This window comes from Lissotriton helveticus, chromosome 8 (assembly GCF_964261635.1).
Source record: "Lissotriton helveticus chromosome 8, aLisHel1.1, whole genome shotgun sequence".
In the NCBI taxonomy this organism is placed as follows: Eukaryota; Metazoa; Chordata; class Amphibia; order Caudata; family Salamandridae; genus Lissotriton; species Lissotriton helveticus.
Window position 1 is genome coordinate 159947852 of NC_136069.1, and position 20501 is coordinate 159968352.

General features: G+C 46.9%; 1 protein-coding gene across 6 annotated transcripts in view; it reads left to right on the forward strand.

Moving 5' to 3' along the window:
* The window catches only part of PRDM15 (PR/SET domain 15), a 371830-nt gene that overhangs the window by 318050 nt on the left and 33279 nt on the right, over window positions 1-20501 (forward strand). For all 6 annotated transcript variants that reach the window (XM_078656809.1, XM_078656805.1, XM_078656810.1 and 3 more), the window contains 2 exons: window positions 835-1010; window positions 5380-5460. In XM_078656809.1, the coding sequence (XP_078512935.1) occupies window positions 835-1010; window positions 5380-5460 (257 nt within the window). The remainder of the gene's footprint in view (window positions 1-834; window positions 1011-5379; window positions 5461-20501) is intronic.

Here is a 20501-nt window from a genome sequence, read left to right on the forward strand (position 1 = left end):
ATGGTGGTGAAGGGGGCCATTTAGATGTTGAAGAGCATAGGGCTGAGTGGTGATCTTTGAGGCACTCCACTGTTGATGTCTGTGGGTTCGGGGAGGAAGGGTGGCAGTTGGACTCTTTGGGTCCTACCGGTGAGGAAGGAGCGGAGCCATTTGAGGGCGGTTCTCCATATGCTGACTTCGTGGAGTCCCGTGGTGGTGTCCGGTGGGAGACGGTGTTGAAGGCTGAGGAGAGGTCGAGTAGGATCAGGGCCGTGGTGTAGCCTTGGTTGAGGAGGGTGCAGATGTTGTGTGTGGCAGCGAGTATGGCGGTCTCAGTGCTGTGGTTGCTGCGGAATCCGAATTGGAAGGGGTCGAGGATGAAGATCTCTACGATTAATTTCGTTAGTTGGGTGTTGATGGCTTTTTACGGTGACTTTGGCTGCGAAGGGAAGGAGGGAGATGGGTTGGTAGTTCTTGAGGTCCAAAGGGTCTGCCGATGGCTTCTTCAGCAGGGGCTTGACTTCTGCATGCTTCCAGTCATCGGGTAAGGTGCCGGTTTGGAAGGTGGTGTTGATGGTGTGCCGTAGATCCGGTGCAATGGTGGAAGCGGTACCCAATACATTTGCTCAATGAGTTAAATGCAATTATCTGTGATGTTCAAACCCAGCAATCCCAAAATATCCTTCCACTCTTCCAAGGTCAGTAAATTTAGTATCACTAAATATGGTAAAAAGATCACTGTAAAAAGAGCACTTGTTTATAGCTGATAGAAATGGTAGGTGTGCTACATTTCAAGATACTGACTGCTGTGAGATAGGACTGCTCACCCTTTGTTTTTGCCTTTGTGCTCCACAGTGGGGAAACAGTGGACATGTTCGGTGTGTGATAAGAAGTACGTCACAGAGTATATGCTCCAGAAGCACATCCAGCTTACACACAACAAGGTGGAAGCTCAGACTTGCCAGCTCTGTGGGACAAAAGTTTCCACAAGAGCTTCCATGAGCCGACACATGAGGCGCAAACACCCGGAGGTAAGTTGACTTACCTGTGCCAACAAATAAACTTAATTGATATATTTATCCTTTTTTCACTACCTTGTCAATAATCCATGCTTTTCGCAACAAGGATTATGACTCTTAGAATCTATGACCACTTATAATTTAAGTATAATTGATTCAGAAATGTATTTTAGTTTTTTTGGATAAGTCTGAATGCAAAAGAAATAGGAACGCTATACTTGTTGGTGCTATTGTCATATAATCTTAACGTTGCTACAAGTCTGGATAAAGAGTTAGTTGAATGCTTCATAAGGTAAGCGAACCAATTTGAGTTACTGCTTTAGGTGCAACTTTAATCTTTAAACGTTAAAGCTAGCAATGGGGTACTCACCCAGCGAGAATGACAATGCTAGATATGGTTATGTAATTTGAGGAAAGGGTGTCCATTATCAACTGAGTGTAGATCTGGTGTCTAGGGATTAATCTCTTAGAAAGCAACCTACTGCACAATAGTTCTTTTTCTTTACCAAAACGAGTGTTCACAAGAGGCATGTTTGAAATGACTCACTTAGATGTCAATTGGAAACCCGCTCTGCCCCACAATAGACATTTCATTTTCATATGGAATTTTTGCATCACTTAGTTCAGAATTGCTTAAAGTGGTGAGTAGAAAAAAAAAACACATTTCAATACAATAGTCCTTTGATAACTGAAACCATTTTGGAGGATGCATGCACCATATGGATCGCGGAATAAGACATTATGGGAATGGCTGCTAACATTGTTAAATATTTAGCATTTTCCAGACTTTTTTGGTGTCTTGATGGAGAAAACGCTGCTTAAAATTGTGTCTAATGTGCCACTAAATGTTTTCATGTTTAATGTCCATAAAATGTGTTATCTTTAGCTTCAAAAACATAACAAACTCTTGGCCCACAGTAACATTTTTTATGTCTTTCTGCTTCCTTAAGAATAGCATTATATTTCCATTAATTATCCAGACATATTGTGGTTTGACCAGATCACATTTGTTTCACTTTTGCCTGGCTACTGCATTGGTCTTTTGTCAAGGCTCAAGGCTTCAATGTCCGGTGCACATACAACCTTTATAACAGTTGACGTGATGGTCTTCACTCGGATATCCCTGGCTCCTACTCTGGTGATGTAATTTCTATATAAATACACTTAGAGTATGAGCATTTCAGTGTATGAATAAAATTCTGACTTTCAAGTGGAAGATTCCTCTTTGCTAAATGACAAACTTTGACCATAAGAAAAGCGGTTGTGTTGATGGTGCCAACTGTTTAACTAACTTTGAGATGGTACAGTGTGTTTGCTTATGTTTTCCTCCCTCCCCTCCTAATTGTTCTTGTACTGCATGTGGTCAGGAAATGCAGGAACTTGCATGTGAAAATCCAGATAGCACCTATTTCGCAGGTACCCATGGTTTTCTGATCTGATGAAAATGTCTGCCAAATCTCTTTACAATTTGCTGGCCAGTCACAACCTGCTAACTATGAATGAATTCAGGGTCAATCACTAGATAACCTGAATCTCTAAGCCTGATAGAATGATTCTGTTAGGAATTATTACTCCTCAAAACGAAAGGGGCCTAGGGCATGGTGTTTGTAGAAACACAAATCTCCTTTTAAATATCTCGTTTGCTTAATATGTTGCACTTGGTAGAATATCATTCAGTGAGGATACATTTACCACCAATGATATCTGTCTGAAAGGGGAGGAGGAATGTATGTGTCTAGTTTGGAACCAGCCATCCATGCATTTGTATAGAATAATACAAAAGAATAATCTTAATTCATTGAGCACCTCATCTGCTCTGAGACTTGAATATTCTACTGGGGAGGTTAATGGCTCCGCCCTTTGAGTAATCATACATGTCATCTCAAAGAAGTCCTGTTACAGGGGATTGTAGTTACATTGCTGAAGGTTCAGTGAGCCACAACCACTCTAAGCCAGGATTATTATTTTAAATATAAGGAATAGCGTAGTTCTAAGACTACACAGTGTCCCTGTCACAAATAATCTCAACATCCCACTAGAATTGGGCATTATAATTACTGGAATCCTTTCAGAATTCTCATTCAACTGCTGAAAGATCCCTTTTTTCGACTCCACAAAGTGGATTTGATCCAGCAGTGATTAATTCCCCAAAATAGTATCAATAGAGTGGGGACTGATTTCTGAAAATTGGATAATCATTTCTGGAAGAGGAGCCAGGGTTGGGCTTTTGATCAGCATTATTGGTGGGCATGTTTATTGGATACTTGTTTGACCAAACATATCACAATACGTTTCCCCATGTGTTACATCCTATTAAGTTTGTGAATCCATTAATCTATCAAAAATCGGTGTTTTGTATCTAGTGTTCATAGGTATTCGATTTGTACCATAATGTTACAATTATACAGCCTATCTCAAATTTATTGTGCTGTGCTCTCAGACAATGTTGATGATTCCTCAGGTGACATCTCTCGTATGGATCTTCTCTTCCCTGTGAAGGGAACTCATTTTGTCACTGGTCTGATAACATAAATATGACTTCTTTTTCCTGGTATATTCTTTGAAGATTGAAATCATATACCAGGCAAAGTTCGTAGCATCGCTCATTCCTTCACAACCAAATGACGCCTCTGCCCAATGATTCGGGCTTTAGAATCATGTGTACTATGAGCTGCCCCTGGCCTTTCAATAGTTTCTTCTGCCGTAGATTAAGTGTACCAGTCAATTATTTGTGCCTTTTATTCCTGATACCAGGAAACATGGGTGGATTTTTAAAGCAGCTGGCCAAGTCATTGTTTATTACATTTCATATAGGGTACGTACTAGCATAGGTGCCTACCCTTTATTTGTCCAAATGGTAGCACAGGAAGAGTACAATGAAGTCAAGAAAAGAACGACATTTGTAAGTGATCCTCCACAAATTTGTGATGTAAATGTGAATACACTGTCTAAAGATTTTTAATAGCTTCACTGCATATGTCTTACATTTAAAGGGACCATCCAGTGTAGAGGTAAAAACCGGTTTACAGCATGTGCTGCTGTAGATCGCATGCTCTACACAACAGTTCTTTTTGCCCGGCACTGTTGTGCAAGCAGATCACTACACTAGGCATTCAAGAATGTTCTTTTGTTTGAAGATGTTAGTTTGGGTCTGAAATCTTTGTGACATCATTTGCCAGATGGCCCCTCTAAGAGTGCACTTACACCATTGCAAAAAATTGCACCACAGTATAATTTCCCACACACAGACCATACAGGAAGAGGCTCTTAAAAGAAAATTACTGCATTATTCACAATCCTTTGATATGGTGGGTCATCCTCCTCACCTAGTCCTAAATGTTTCCATAGTGCATGATCTCTGGCAAGAGCGTTAGAGGAACATCTAGTGGTTTCCTCATTGAAAATAGCAGCATTCCATTCTCTGGTTGTCCGAGGTATTAATAAATACATTTTTTAACACAAAGGCATATAAACAATTTATCAATTACTGCTATGATTATCATTAAATGGGTGTATTTGTGGAATTTTCTAAAGGGCTTGTTAAAATGTGAACAGAAGTTTGAGCGTATGATTAACTTTATTAACTCTTGGCTTGAGGATCCCATGGCATCTTATTCTCTGTAAGTAGTCTTAAGTGCTCAAGTCTTACAACATCAAGTGGAAATGGAGTAATTGAGCTTTCTGGCAAGAATCTTCTCCATCTTTTAGGGAAAATGGTAAAGAAGTGATACAAATCTTAACTTTGTGAATGTGCCAGTAGAGACTTCTTGATTTGAACTTTGCATCTTATGAATACATCCAAACACATTATTTAGAATTGCTCCCTTAGAAAATATTTCAAATGTTTTGCACAAGGGATGCCAGTGGATAATGAGCCCATGTATACCCCTTAGTAACTAGTGCAAGTTAATAATGTGAGCAAGTAGTGGAACTTGTTATAGATTAGGCAGACTGTTGTAGTTATGTCTCTTTTAGAGCATGAGCTGTTGTTTGCAAAGCACCCTGCAGTCATAGCAGCTAGGTTTGGGATGTTGGGTTATAGAAAATACATGTAGGCACAAATGAGGGTATTACATTGATTTCTTAAAAAAATTATTAAGATGTACTTTGTTTGTGAGGCACACTGAAAGTATATTTAACATGTTTTTACTTTTGGATTTTCTGTTTCAAAAATTATTTCATTTCATACATGAAGCTTCTTTACAGCAAGAGTTCCAAATAATGAAATCACATTGGTATGGTAATCAGTTTATTTTTAATTAATTGGTACAAGATGTAAATTAATCTTGCCATTTTCTTTGTTTAACTAAGACCTGGTTTATTTTGTGCATCATGCTGAAATATCCATCGTCCAGTTTTAACAGCCAACTTTGTCTTGTAGGTTCTTTCAGTTCGGATCGAGGATTTAGATGACCTTTCAGAACCTACAACCATTGATGCCTCCACCATTGGAATTGTCCAGGTAATAGCCACAAAAGGAGCATTAAAGGTTGAAGAATGCCTGGCTCATTTATTCAGATTTTCAGCTGCAGATGCTCGTTGCAGACCAACTGTAGGAATTGACGAAGCCTAATTATATTAGTATTGTTCACTTTCTGACCAGAGAAAGGCATATGCAAATGTTCCTCCCCTAGGGAATAACCACTTCCTGAGCGTGTTTGGTACTTAAGGGTGTTCAGGTAAGTGCTTTAAATTATATACATGAATAAAAACAATACCTTTTTATAACCAGAGAACAAACTTAAATCAAAACATTTTGATATCTTACATGTACTAAGAATTGATCAAACTTCAGCAAACAACTGATCACACATTTACTAAAGTTTGGTAAAATATGTAAACAACTGCCTTTCAAAATTGAAGAAATAAACTTTTAGCAAACTTTCAGAAAAATCTAAAGTTCCTGTTTAACAAATTATGTTCTTGGAGGATCCAACCACCTGAAGTTACTGTGCTGGCTGTATGTTGTGCAGATCTTTTCTGTATTGTATTAGTCACTGTGCCTAGAAACAATTTAGTTTTTGATGTACACGTAATGAATAGAAAATAAATAAGTGGGACTAGGTAGGCCTTGACTCTTCCCTGAAGCTCTTATCCCAGGGCAGGCATTACTGCTAAAGACACATTTATGTGCAGTAACTCAAAAAGTTATGCAGTACCTTCATAACATTTCTAAAGGAAGCAGAATGCCATAAACACGTATTATTAGAAAAAAGAACAACAACATGTATTTAATGCTGAGATTGCCTGAGCATATCATAATGTTGGCACTAACCACTGGTTTGTCCCTGCATTCTAAGTTTATTGAAGTGGGAAGCAGATAATTAAGAAGGCTGAGCCTGTTGGCCTGTTTAAGATGAGGTTAGTTGGCTCAGCGCTAATATTCTTACTCAGATGTTGTTGTTCATTAGCAGACATTTAATTGTTGTTCCCCTCATTATGCCCCCTACCCTTTGTCTTGGGTCCATAAATTTGCGGTGGGTATTTAACATCCAGAGCAGACAGCACTTGGTTAGGACATTAGATGTTTGTGAGTACTACTGTAGACAATAGAGTTGCAGATGGCCCATAATGTTTCTGTATACATTTTCTCCATTTAATTTAGAACATTAGACCCCCAATGGGTGGAACATTTTCATAGCAGTTAGCCTTTCTGCGCTTGACTGTGGCAGTATTTTATTGTTCTCCCTCACATTATAGTACCTCACCTCTGTCTCAGGCCTATATCTCATTGAAAGGTAATTTAACAACTTGAACAGCTCTGAGGCTATGATGCTACATTGCATTCAGTGATCAGCACAGAAATTTAAGGCATGGCTTAGCTCCCTTGTTTTCTGAGGCAAATACCATATGGTCAATATGAGTACTATTATGATGTGTCTGTTCTCAAGAGTAGGTTGCACGCTCTCAAAATCCACAGATGTAGAAGTTTCCAAAACCCATGTGTATCCTGGTGCCAGTATGGTTGGTACATTGGCATGATGCAGAAAAAAACAGTTATCTGTTTACACTGTGCGAGGCTGTCGGGCTTCCTAAGTGAAAGGTTATTTCACAGTCCAGTCTTTGAGACTGGAAGAATGTTGCCATCTAGAGTGTCCCTGGTACCTATTTGTTTATCTTGAGGCTTTCAAACCAATCCTTGTCCTTTTGATTTAATAGACCTACAGCGTCTAAATGCATTTAACTAAGCTTTTTAATCTATCAGTGTTCAATATTAGGGCAGAGTTAGGTCTGTTTCCTGCGGTGTTTGTGCGAGTCTCATGGGCCTTAATTTACTAGAGATGATTGCGAGTGATTGGAGAGAATGTGATGGACATTAAGGATACATTCACCTTTTTTTCCAAGGAAGTTTTTTTTTTTTAATAAACCAATATTTTGTTTTTTAAATTGGACTTTTCAATTTACATTGTTTTGTATCAGCAGTCAGCGTCTGTTGAAATGTGGTTGGGTTGCTTATTTGAAATTGAAAATATTGCATCTTCATCATCCTGTTTTGCACACTCAACAAAGTTAGATAAAATCCAACCATAACAACCAAACAACTGGGGTTGTCTCCTGAGTATATATTCCTATATTTTCTTAACCTTCTTGAGTTCTCACAATTTAAATGTATGGATAAGTACAGTCAAGCTTCCCCATGTCATTCTTTCCCAGGGGTGCAAGAGAGTTTAGAAAGAACAATTACAAGGCATATTGTACATAGTGGTTTCTCAACCCCATTTGTGTCTGTCTGGGCTCTTAATATTTAATCCCATGTGTGGCTGCATTTGCATTTATTTCCCCTTTTTGTCTCTCTGAGCTTCGCTGTACTTAGTTATTCCATTTTGCCTTTTTCAAGGCAAATTCCTTCCAACGGCAGGCACTCTGTCTTTTTGCTATGAACAGTGCTAGAGCAATTTATCTGCTGCTAACTTTTGTCTTTTTGATCTTGGTAGTGAGACGAATAGGCTTGTCTTTGGGATCTTTAGTTTCTTTATATGCATTCTATCGGTTACTTCAGTGAGTAATTTAGTTATTGTCTGTCAGTATTCTCTGGACCCGGTATGACCATACCATGTAATAAATTATTGCGTCTCGTTTGCAACATCTGTTTGCCGTTTAAGACAGTGTTATTCATTTTGTGCCCTCTGTCAGGTTGAATAATAGATGCAGCACACCATGAGTCGTGGGTTCTTGCTTCCCCAAGTCCCAGTCATTCCAGATTTCTCACATCATTTTCCCATGTGTTAAGAATTGTCAGGGTAGGATATTGCTGTTGCTGCTTTGTACCATGGCATTGAATGGCCTGGGAGCTCCTGCATTGTAAATTTATCCAACTGTATGCTTATAATGCGAACACAAGGAGATGATGGATGGAGTGCTGAAACTTTAAGACACTCACCCCCAGTGTCACCGATCTGGGTTGAATCCATCATCGTTCTTTAGCTCACTTCGCCACTCCAGTTCAGGCCGAGCCATGTGTAAATCAGTCTTGACCCTGTTCCTCATGGGAACAATCCAGCCTGAACTGCCAAGCCAGGTCTACCCTGGACCAGACACAAGCATCTTGGGACTGGTTTCGGGGTAATACCCCTCAACAGACAGGCTAGCTTGAATCCAGTGGCAAAGTGAACAAGGGACCCACGTCCGGGCATACCCTGCCTACTTAGGGAGAACAAACCAAACAAAAAGTGATGATGGACAGAGTGCTAAAATGTTTCAGTCACTCACTCCTAGTCACAGATCTGGGTTGAATCCATCATTGTTCTATAGTTCACTTCACCACCCCAGCTCAGACCCAGCCATATGCAAATATGTCTTGACCCTGTTTCTCATGGGAACAGTCCAGCCTGAACTGCCAAGCCAAGTCTTCCCTGGACCAGAATATTTATAATGCACCCAAATCACCCTGGCTGGGGTACCTCTGTTTTTTCGTGCACAGGACCCAACTGCTTGTCACCCCCTCATCTCCGAACCACAGTTCGCTAAGGGCATGTCAGGAAAGTATAGTTCTTTGAATTTCAGAGTTCTATTTGACCTTCTCCATTAATAATGACTCACCCCGATAAAGTCAGGGAGATTCCTCTTCTGGGCTCAAACCCCAATAGGACTGTGGGCAAATTCTTCCCCGCTGAGTAGATCATAGCAGCTTTTCTTCCATGGAAGGTGTGTCAGAAAACCAGTGAGTCCCCATTGCAGTTGATAATAAGGTTGTAGTCTGGGATCCCCAGACCTCTCTCTCATTGGTAGTCTTAGCTTGCCTAGGGCCTCCCATGATCCCATATCCGGTCTAAAAGTATACTATCTAGTTTCTGGAAGACTCATTAGTATGTTGACGAAATAGTACAGTACATGGGGATCACCATCATCTTTGCTAAACCTACCCTTCCTGATACCAACCAAGGCAGTCTTCAAAACATGCCACAGAGAATTGCGTGGCTGACACTTCCGTTCTAATGTTAATGGCTACCAGGTCCGAGCCTGATTGGTACAGTATGAATCTCAGATATTTAAACATTTGGGATGCCCTTGTAGTGGTCTGTCAATACTTATCAGTTGTCTCACCCATATCTGGGTTAAATGGACCATATGCCCATTTAACCCAGAAAATGGTCTAAATCCATCAACCTTGGGTTCAGTAAACAATGAGGATTTTTTTAGTACCACTAGAATATCTTCTGTATATTAGGATATTGTAGCTGTGATCCCTGAAGTCACTATGCTCCTGTGCCTCCCTTTCTGGTGAAGCAGGTTCACCAACGTTTCCGTGGTAAAATGAACCTCAACGGTCACTGGGGCACCTTTGCCAGTCTTTAACTCCGTTAATAGGCTGTGATATCAGTCCACCATTGTGAACCGTTGCTGTTGGCTGTGTATACAACAATGCTTTGCAAACCAGCATCTACTGTCCCATCCCCATCTTTTCCAAAAATGCAGATAAATAATACCAACTTGTCAAATTCCTTTCCTAAATCTACAGGTACGACAGCCAGGTGTGATGCCATCAGTGGGTATCCTCAAACCTGAAAGAGGCTTCTGATGTTCTTGGACTTATTCCATCCAGGGATGAAACCCCCTCTGGGATGAAAGCGAGAAATCTTATTTTGATCACTTTGTTAAAAAATTTGTATTTTCAGATTAGTGTGGACATTGGTAAGAATGAACACATGTCCCTCAGCAGGGCTGTGTAGAAACATCAGAAGGGCTCGGTAGTTAAGTGAGGTAGTTCATACTTGAGCTTTGCAGCTGAATATATCTGCCAATTTTGATGCTAGTAATTCTGTCCGATGCAGGTGCAAATTCCTGAGTAGCCTTTTAATCTCTTGAGTCATTATTGCAGACTTTAATATTTCTCTCTGTTCTGGCATAAAGATACTCGCCCAATTTTATTTAGCCAGCCACCCTGTTGTCCCTCAATATATCTTGCTTCCCATATTCTTGGGAATAGTATCTAGTGAAAAGCAGATTTATTGTTTCCTAGGAGTGCACTCATTTCCCATTCCCTATCTCGTATGCTTACTAGCGGAGGTCACGTATTCTGAATGAATTTTTTTTATAATCAAAGAGTTTTTATTGATTTTATGTAGGAGCAACTGGGATGATACACTTTGTACAGAGTATTCTCATAGTACAATAATACAACAGTAGACACTGGACAAAGAAATAGCCCCCGTTTAGTCGTACCCCAGGTTATGATGCCACCACCACCCCAAGATCTTTGCATGTTTGCGAGGACATATCCTGCCAATCTACACTGGCTCTTCTCCTTAGTACACCAGTCGATCGTGGAACAACATTTGACCAGCATCAGCAGTTCTTTAGGATTTCCAAAGACAGGCAGTGCCGCACTTGCCGACTACTATGCCAATGCCAACCAAGGAATGCTCACCTTGGGGACCTCGAATGACAACCAAGATATCCAACAGTGTGATGCGAGCAGTGCATTCCACCGGTCTCTCAAAGATTCTGGACAGTGTGGTAAAAATCAGAGACTAGTACCATGCAACAGCCCGACAAGGCCACATCATGTGAAAGAAATCGCATTCGTACCAGCGGGTCCAGCGAAGGCCCATACACCCAGCACAGGAGGTTAGCTCTCATTGTTTTGGCGATGGATTGAGGAATGCAGCATCCATAAAGGAGATGCAGGATGTTTTTGAGGCCAAAAAAAGGAAACCTCTTGGCTGAACATGGGATCATCAGAACTTCCAACAACCCATCATTAAATATTTGGATCTGTGAGGCCCAATAGTACAAACAGATGTCAGCCATCCTTATCCTTCCATCGTTGGGAGATTGAGCACATTTCTGGAAGGCTAACCTCAGGACCTTATTTGCCCAAAGGATGAGTTCACTGCCTTCAACAGGGCGGCAGACCAGGAGTGGGGGACAAATAAGGGGAAGTTCTGTTGTTCATTTAGCACTTTCGGAAGGGTAATCATTTCAAAAAGCGCCATGCGGCTTAGAAGGTTTTCAGGTAAATTGGAGCACCTCGCCATATCCAGTGTGCTGGATTTATTAACTACTTCAATAATCTCTTCATCTTATCTCAGTCAGCATGCTTCCTTTTTATGTATTCCCTATAACCTACAGAATGCAATCTTTCAATGATTTATGCAGGGTGATTTTTTTCCTGTGTGCCGCACTTCTTGCAGCCTAGGGATCCCAAACAAGCTTTTTGCAGTGTCCCAATGTCCGTTTTATTATCACATATTTTCATCTTCATTTTAAGAAGCTAGGTTGGATTACAGGTCCCCACTCCCAGTCAGTGTACTCAGTCTTAACACAAATGCAAGCATGCAATTTGCGGCAAAGTGCCTGGATAATCATTGGAATTGGTAGAGCTGATTAAGTGATCCGGGAGCAGATTATATAAGAAGCAGCAATTAATCGTGCTCATGTCTGTAATGTGCACTGAAATCTCACATTTGTCAAGATGGGTGTGCGTAGGGGAAGGGCTCTCCTGCACATCTTTTGATCCTGCCTTAGTATTCTGTTGGCACCATAAACATAAGTTTCCAAATCCACATTTTAACCACCTTCTGAAATAAATTAGACAGCCTGGTAAAGCTACCTAATACAATGTCTGTCCAATTTTGAGTTACGTTAGCTACCTATAAATGAATGGCATAAGAGCATCACCTTGTACAGGACATTGAATATAAATGTGCTTGAAGCCTAAATCTAGGCCTTATATTTCAGGAATCCAAAATATTGGCAGCTTGCAAGAGAATTTGTACTCCTGCCACAAAGGTTGTGTGGGATTTGAAATATCAGGAGTGTTTTTTTATTTGTAAACTTTTGCAGTGGCAGCAAGATGGGGCTGGCTTTCTTTGAAAAAAACATGTATAAAAAATGAAATGTAATTTGGGGGACGACATTTAAAGGCAAAAGGGTGTGTCTTCGCAAACCGCTGTTGTGGTCGCCTTCTACAGGCAACATAGATAGATCATTATGTCTATAGTGGGACAGTTCTGCTGGGCGACATGGCCTGGGCATTACGTTGACTGATAGAAAGAATGGGACATGCCACTTTGCACTGCAGAGGTTTGCCTTTCCGCTAGGGTTTTTATTAACAAAGTAAATCTTGCACTCCCCAGAAGTGGTGGTACTGTCTCTGAATCAAGGCATTAGAAAAAAGGAACCCACTACACAAGAAACATGGCCCGTCAAACTATGGAAAGTGTAGCAGACCACCTGAGCTCCCACTCAACTCAAAATTCAGTTGATTCAGAGACCATGTGAAATGGATTGCCCAGCTTATCCAGAAGCCACTAAGTTTTGGTTAACTGGTGTGCATTTTACATGCTAGGACTCCTGAAGTTAGAGTGTCAAACCAGAGGTAATTCCAACACAGCTCTCTTATGTCAGGAAAGAGGTAGCATCAAGAATTAATGAATCAACATAGAGTATAATACAACAGTGCATGCAGAAGATCTGGCATCTCGTTAGGTGGAAAAGTCTTCATTTCTCCAAATTGAGTGCTTAGCTGGCTCAACTTTAAATCAAACTTCCAAAAAGAACCAGAGGTACATCTCTTGTCAAAATGCCATATGAAGAAATACTTTCAGATTCCTTACCTTGCTGACTGAGCACCCAGACACTTGTAAACTTGCTAATATCCAAGCAATGTATTCTGTTGTAGTATGCTTAGCCCACTTGTTGGAGTACAGCTTACATGGGCAAATCTATCAGCTACTTTGACTGTATTAGTCCAAGTGATTTTGTATGTGGTTATCTAGCCTCTATCTGGCTATCGTACTGATTTATATTGTATGCCAGATTTTGGTGCATTTTTATGGTAACAAAGCTATCAAGGAGATCGCATATTACTCCAGTCTTGCGTAAACTTCATTGACTTTCTCTAAAATAGAGAATTACCTTTGAGTCGGTGTTTGTTCATCCAGCCCTGTGCCTGTAGTGCTTGGCAAACAAAATTCTGTGTTATCTCCCTGCTCACTCTATACTTAGTGTCCATCCCTAAAACTAGACTGCCAAAAATGGAGCATAGGGCGTTTTCAGTGGTGGCAGTTTGAAATGCCCTCCCTCCCCTTTGAAAGTTTTGTTCAAAATTGTAAGATTTAAAAATTACTGAAGACACCCATCTTCCTTTGAAAAGACAGCACACAGTAGTTTGCCAGTGTGTAAACTTCAGCAATAAGAAACTTCACCCATCATTGAAGCTACAACAAAGACCTTAAGAGCATGATAAGGACACCCTTCTCCATCTTTGAAAGCTGGCTCTCATTTTCCCTTGGTCTTAGTAGCAGGATCCCTGGGCTTCATCATAGATTCCCTCTTAATCCTTATGAAAAATCACACCACAAAGAAAACTGTAGGAGGATTTACTCTCACTCACAAAAGCTCTCTACCCTAAAAATCTACTGTAAACTCTACCGTTCCTTAATACCCATCACTACTTGTCGGGTGTTTTTCTACACCCCCCTTTACTTCGTTGTTAGAAGGGGCACTCTCCGAGGGCCAGGTTATGCTCACCCGGTCACCCCAAGACCCACCTCTCCTACAGATCTTGCCGAGTCTAATTGTGAGGTCCTCACCGGGGAGGACTTCGAGCCTAGGATCGTACACACGGAGCACACACCACACCTACGAACAGACACCACGCCGTTGGATTCTAGTAATAAGTTCTTTATATCAGGGATAAAAGAAGGAAGTACTCTTATTTACACAGTGATCGAAGGACCACAAGGTCTTGGAGGGTTCGGAAGGGGGGAAGCGGGACAGTCTTTTAGTCTCAGGGCCGGTACGAGGCGTATCCAGCGCACAGCTCTCAATCCTCGAACTGGGGGATACGGAAGATGGTGGTCGTACTGGCTGCTTCACTTACGTCGAGTCGGCTCGGTCGTGATGGTGGTCTCGATGGTCCAGCCGGACCAGAGTACTCCTCGAGCCGCGACGAGGTCAGCAGGGCTTGATCTGGAGAAGTTCGGGAGGAGCCGCGACAGCGTCAGCAGGGCTCGGATGATGGCAGGTTCAAGCTTGAGCCGCGACAGCGTCAGCAGGGCTCCGATGGTTATGGTTCAGCTTGAGCCGCGACAGCGTCAGCAGGGCTCCGATGGTTACAAGATCGGCTTGAGCCGCGACAACGTCAGCAGGGCTCCGATGGTTACAGTTCAGCTTGAGCCGCGACAACGTCAGCAGGGCTCCGATGGTTACAGTTCAGCTTGAGGCGCGACAGCGTCAGCAGGGCTCCGATGGTTACAGTTCAGCTTGAGCCGCGACAGCGTCAGCAGGGCTCCGATGGTTACAGTTCAGCTTGAGCCGCGACAGCGTCAGCAGGGCTTCGAGGTTCCATATGAGTTCTTCTTAGGGTCAGCCGCGATCAGATCAGCAGGCTTCAGGTCCAAGATACAACTGCCCGCTAGTTGTCGGGCGGGCTCAGATATAATCCAGGGGCTCTTTGAAGTCCGGACTCTCGCAGGCGGAGGTCTCAAGCCCTGGGGGCTGGTCGTCAGCGAGGTCCGGCGGTTGGCTCTTTGATCCTTTGAGAAATGGGTCCGGGAATTCTCAGACGCCCAGCAGGTCTGGAGCTAGCACTCAGGGAGGCCAAAGGTGCGATCGAAAATGGCCCACAGGGGAGGGCCAAAGGTGTGACAGATACCAGTCTCTCAGGGGAGGCCGGAGGTGCCATCGAAACTGCCTGGCTTATCACACTCGGGGAGCCCTTTACCCCCAGCCGGGACGGGCGCGCCTTTGGAGTCTGGGTTTCGCTGGGGCCGGGGTCACGCTAGGCCCAGGGAGACAGGGATCTCGGGAAGGGAAAATGGCTGCCGGGCCTTGTGGGGCATGCAAGGTTAGGTGCTCGGAGCCGGGAGCGGGACGGGGACAGGCGGACCTGGTCGTGGGTTACGGGGGGCTCGGGCTTATCGGGGGAGAGACGCCTAGGCTTCAGGGTGCAGGCTACTCTTACGGGGATGCTGCGCAGGGGGCCCAGGGTGCAGGCCTAAGCTCGCAGGGTGTGGTGGGACAGGCGCGAACCACGCCACGAGGCCGGGTCCAACACGCATTCCCCCCCCAGCTGAAGGCGGGGAGAACTACCCATCCTCTTGGGGGTTCTCTTCGCTGAGGCGGAAGAATCGGGACAGGCCGTCTGCGTTGGCGTGGTCAACACCAGGCCGGTGCTCAACAGTGAAGTCCATCCCCTGGAGGGAGATGGACCAGCGTAGCAATTTGGGATTCTCCCCTCTCATCTGCATTAGCCACCGGAGAGGTCGGTGGTCGGTTTGAACCCGGAAGTGAGTACCGAACAGGTAGGGCCTCAGCTTCTTCAGGGCCCAAACCACCGTGAAGGCTTCCCGCTCGATGGTGCTCCACCTATGCTCTCGAGGGAGCAGCCTCCGGCTAATGAACGCCACTGGCTGATCCAGGCCGTTCTCGTTCACCTGGGACAGAACTGCTCTGATGCCATGCTCGGACGCGTCCGTCTGGACTACAAACTCTCAGGAGTAGTCGGGGGCTTGTAAGACTGGGGCCGTACACATGGCATCTTTCAAGGTTTCGAACGCCTCTTGGCAGGCGGGGGTCCAGCTGACCTTTTTCGGCTGATTCTTGGAGGTTAACTCCGTGAGGGGGGTCACAATGCTGCCATACCCCTTGATAAATCTCCGGTAGTACCCCGTGAGTCCTAGGAACGCCCACACTTCCGTCTGGGTCGTGGGGGCCTCCCAGGCCACGATTGCATCGATCTTGGGCTGGAGGGGGGCTACGAGGCCGCTTCCGACCTGGTGCCCGAGGTAGATTACGGACCCTTGTCCGATCTGGCACTTGCTTGCCTTAATGGTGAGACCAGCCCTTCTCAGGGCGGTCAGCACCGCCCAGAGGTGCTGGAGGTGCTCGGGCCAGTGGGAACTGTAGACTGCGATATCGTCCAGATATGCAGCGCTGAACTCTTCCAACCCAGCCAGTACCTGGTTCACCAGCCTCTGGAAGGTGGCAGGGGCGTTCTTCATTCCAAAAGGCATCACTCGGAAATGGTAGTGACCATCCGGGGTGGAAAAGGCGGACCTCTCTCGGGCCCCTTCGGTGAGGGCGATCTGCCAGTATCCGCTGGTCAGGTCGAAGGTACTGAGGAAGCGAGCCACCCCGAGGCGATCAATAAGTTCGTCTGCTCGGGGGATGGGATGAGCATCGGTTCTGGTGACTGCGTTGAGCCCGCTGTAGTCGACGCAGAACCTCAGCTCGGGAACAGCACCGGGGGCGTCTGCCTTCGGAACCAGGACCACGGGGCAAGCCCATGGGCTGTCAGAGGCTTCGACCACCCCGAGAGCTAGCATCCTTGATACCTCGGCCTTGATGCAGGCCCGGACCCGGTCGGGACGCGGTAGGCTCGGTGCCGTACCGGGGGACTGTCCCGGTGTCCACGTCGTGGACGCACCAGCTGGTGAAGCTGGGGGTGAGGGAGAAGAGGTCCGAGAACTGTCCCAGTAACTGGCGACAATCCTCGCGCTGCTCGGGAGAGAGGGAGGAGGAGAGACTCACTCCCTCTACGGAGCCGTCTTTCTCTCTGGTACACAGGAGATCGGGGAGAGGCTCCGTTTCTTCCTCTTCCCCGTCGTCCGTGGCGAGGAGCAAGCTCAACTCGGACCGGGCGAAGTGGGGCTTGAGGCGGTTCACGTGAAGGACCCGCAAGGGGTTCCTGGGGGACTCTACATCGATGAGGTAGGTCACCTGACTCTTGCGCTCTACCACCTTGAAGGGCCCTGTCCACTTGTCTTGCAGGGCACAGGGCTCCACGGGGGCCATCACCCAGACCTGCTGTCCGGGTTGAAACTCGACCAGAGTGGCATTCTGGTCGTACCACCGTTTCATCTCTTCCTGACTGGCCTCGAGGTTGGCCTCGGCCAGTTCTCGGAACTTACTAGTCTGGTTCCGGAGGGCCAGGATGTATCGAAACACATCCGGAGGGGGCTCTGGGGCCGCCATCTCCCACCCTTCCTTGACCAGGCTAAGGGGTCCCCTGACGGGGTGCCCGTAGAGGAGCTCGAAGGGGCTGAACCCCAGGGACTTCTGGGGGACTTCGCGGTATGCGAAGAGGAGACGGGGAAGGAGGACGTCCCACTTACGCCTCAGGGGCTCTTCGAGACCCATGATCATTCCCTTGAGGGTCCGGTTGAATCGTTCCACCAGACCGTTACCCTGGGTGATATGGGGTGGTGAATTTGTACGTCACCCCACATTGTTGCCAGAGGGACTTCATGTATTTCGAGATGAAGTTGGTCCCTCGGTCGCTGACGACTTCTCGGGGGAATCCCACCCGAGAGAAGATCCCCATGAGGGCCCGCCCCACTACGGGGGCCGTCACCGTTCGGAGGGGAATGGCTTCGGGGTAGCGGGTGGCATGGTCCACCAGGACAAGGATAAAGCGGTGGCCCAAGGAGGTCCGGGGGTCGAGGGGGCCCACGATGTCGATTCCCACCTTTTCAAAGGGGGTACTGACCACGGGGAAGGGTTGGAGGGGGGCCTTGCGCCTCCCCCCGCTCTTTCCACTAGACTGACACGTGGGGCAGGACTTGCAGTGGGCCTCCGCATCAGAGCGCATGCCCGGCCAGTAGAAGTGGGTGACTAGGCGGTGATACGTTTTGTCTTGACCCAAGTGTCCCGCCAGGGGCACATCATGGGCCAGGTTCAGGAGGAAGCCGCAAAAGCGTAGGGGTACTACCAGCACTCGGGCCGACCCTAGCTCGGACGATTTTTGTTAGCTGTACAAGAGGCCGTTTTCCCAATAGACTAAGTGGGAGCCGGACTGGTCACCGGCGGCCTGGGCGGCGGCCTGGGCGGCGGCCTGCTGCCGCGGCCCGACCAAGGACGGACAGGAGGTCTGTTCTAGGCAGAATTCTTCTCGGGACGGTCCTCCTTCCTGGCGCCACTGGGCCAGCTCAGGAAGGTCGTCCAAGCTCGGGGTCGGTTCGACGCCAGGACCGAGGGGACCTGCGTCGGGGGGGGACGCTCTCCCCAGGGAACAGCTCAGGGGTCTCAGAGGATTCAGGGACCTCGGGGTCCTCGGGGGTAGCCGGTGCTGCCTCTGGAGTTGCCCCTCGGGCGGTCATCGACCGGGTGTTCACACAGGCCCATTCGGGCAGGCCCACCATCTCCAGGTGGGTCCTCTTCTCAACCCGCTGCCATGGGGAGCTCTCTAGGTCGTTGCCGAGCAGGCAGTCTACGGGCATGTCTGAGCGGACCGCCACTCGTAACTCTCCGGAGACGCCCCCCCATTCGAACGGGACTTGAGCTATCCGGCAGGTGCGGACGGAGTTATCAGCTGCGATCACCCTGCAGGAGATGTGGGGAACAATCTGGGCTTCGGTGACTAGGTGGCGTTTGACTGCGGTGATACTGGCCCCGGTGTCCCGGAGCGCCCCTATGTGGTGGCCATTGACAGTCACCTGCTGTCGGTATTTCTCGGTGTTGTCGGGTAGGGGGGCTCCTGGGACCATCTCCCTATCACCCAGGGAGACTAACATCATAGCTGCGGGGTCAGCTCCCTCGAACTCCTCTTCTCCCTCTTCTTCTAGGGCTACTGAGGTGATGTGGCGCACTGGGGGCACTGCAGCGGCAGGCTTCTTAAATAAAGGGCAGCGGGGGTCATTGGCATAGTGCCCTGGTTGCTGGCAATGGAAGCAGGCTTGCCTGACTCAGGGCCCTGGCTTGGCTGGGGGAACCCTGCGCGCGCTATGGGAGGTGAGGTGCCGGGCTGGTTTCTGGGGGGACTGCGTGGGGACCCTATCTGGGATCCCCTCTGTCTATTCTGACCCCCCCCCTCCCCTCGGGCGGGATGGTCCTGGTTCGTTTCGGCCAGAGTCTCCCCCGGGCCCCCGGGGTACTCTGGTGCTCACCCAGCGATCGGCCTCGACGGCCAGCTTCCGGGGGTCAGCCAACTTGCTGTCCAGGAGGTGCTGTCAGAGTTCCACAAAGCAGTTCAGAGACAAATGTTCGTAGGCAATAAGGTCAATGAGCCCCTCGAAGGTGGACACCTTGCTATCCTTGATCCACCCTTCCAGGGCCCGACTGTAGAAGTTGACATATTCTACCCATGTGGTGCCGGGGATCTTCTTGCATTCTCTGAAGCGTTGGCGGCACATTTCAGGGGTGAGACCGTGCCTTGTGAGGAGGGCTTCTTTCATGTGGCTGTAGGAGGTCTGTTCGGCAGATGGTAGGTCGAGTAGGGTGTCTCTCCCTTCACTCAAGAATCGACCCCACATCCCGGCTCCCCAATCTTTCTGCGGAACTCGGTGAGAGGTCATGGCGACCTCGTAGGCCTTGAACCATTGCTGGATATCATCGTTCTTATAATATTCTTTGACCACATCCTTGGGAATATGGACCTTGGGTTCCACCGGGGGAACGGACTCTCGGGTTGCCGATGTTCTGTTGTCTTCGGTCTGGGCCTTTTGTTCAATCTCCTTCATGCTGCGCTCGTGCTCCAGCTGGAGTCTTTTCCCTTCGTGTTCTCTCTGGAGTTTCTTCTCCTCCAGTTCTCCTTGCAGCCGCAGCTGCTCGATGGCTAGTTTTTTCTTGGCTAGTTTTTTCTCGGCCAGTTTGAGTTCTCCTTCCATTTTCAGACAGGCTAGTTCCAGCTCGTGGTTTCGGTTGCGTTCTCGGTCGGTCATCTCCTCTCGAGACAGACCTCTCTCCAAGCTGTGAGTCCGCGTCGGGGACTCTGCTCTTTCTTGCTCTGGGGCGTGGGTTTCGGTCAGGGGTGCTCCCTCTCCACCGTCTTCTGTCGGCGGGGGAGGTTGTGCTCCGGCCTCCACCCAGGCGGTCAGGGCTTGATGAAAGTCTTCTTTGGTGTTTAATCCCGTTGTCGGGATGTGGAGAACTTTGCAGAATTGCTTCATTTGCCGGTGCGTATAGTCCTTCAGGAGCTCCACCCGGAAGGTAGTCTCGTCTTCCGTGATGCTCATGGTTGTTTTTCTTTGTTCGGGTAGTGTGTCAGTACTGTACGATCCCTAGACATAGGTTCTTATCGCGACGCTGCCACCAATGTTAGAAGGGGCAGTCTCCGAG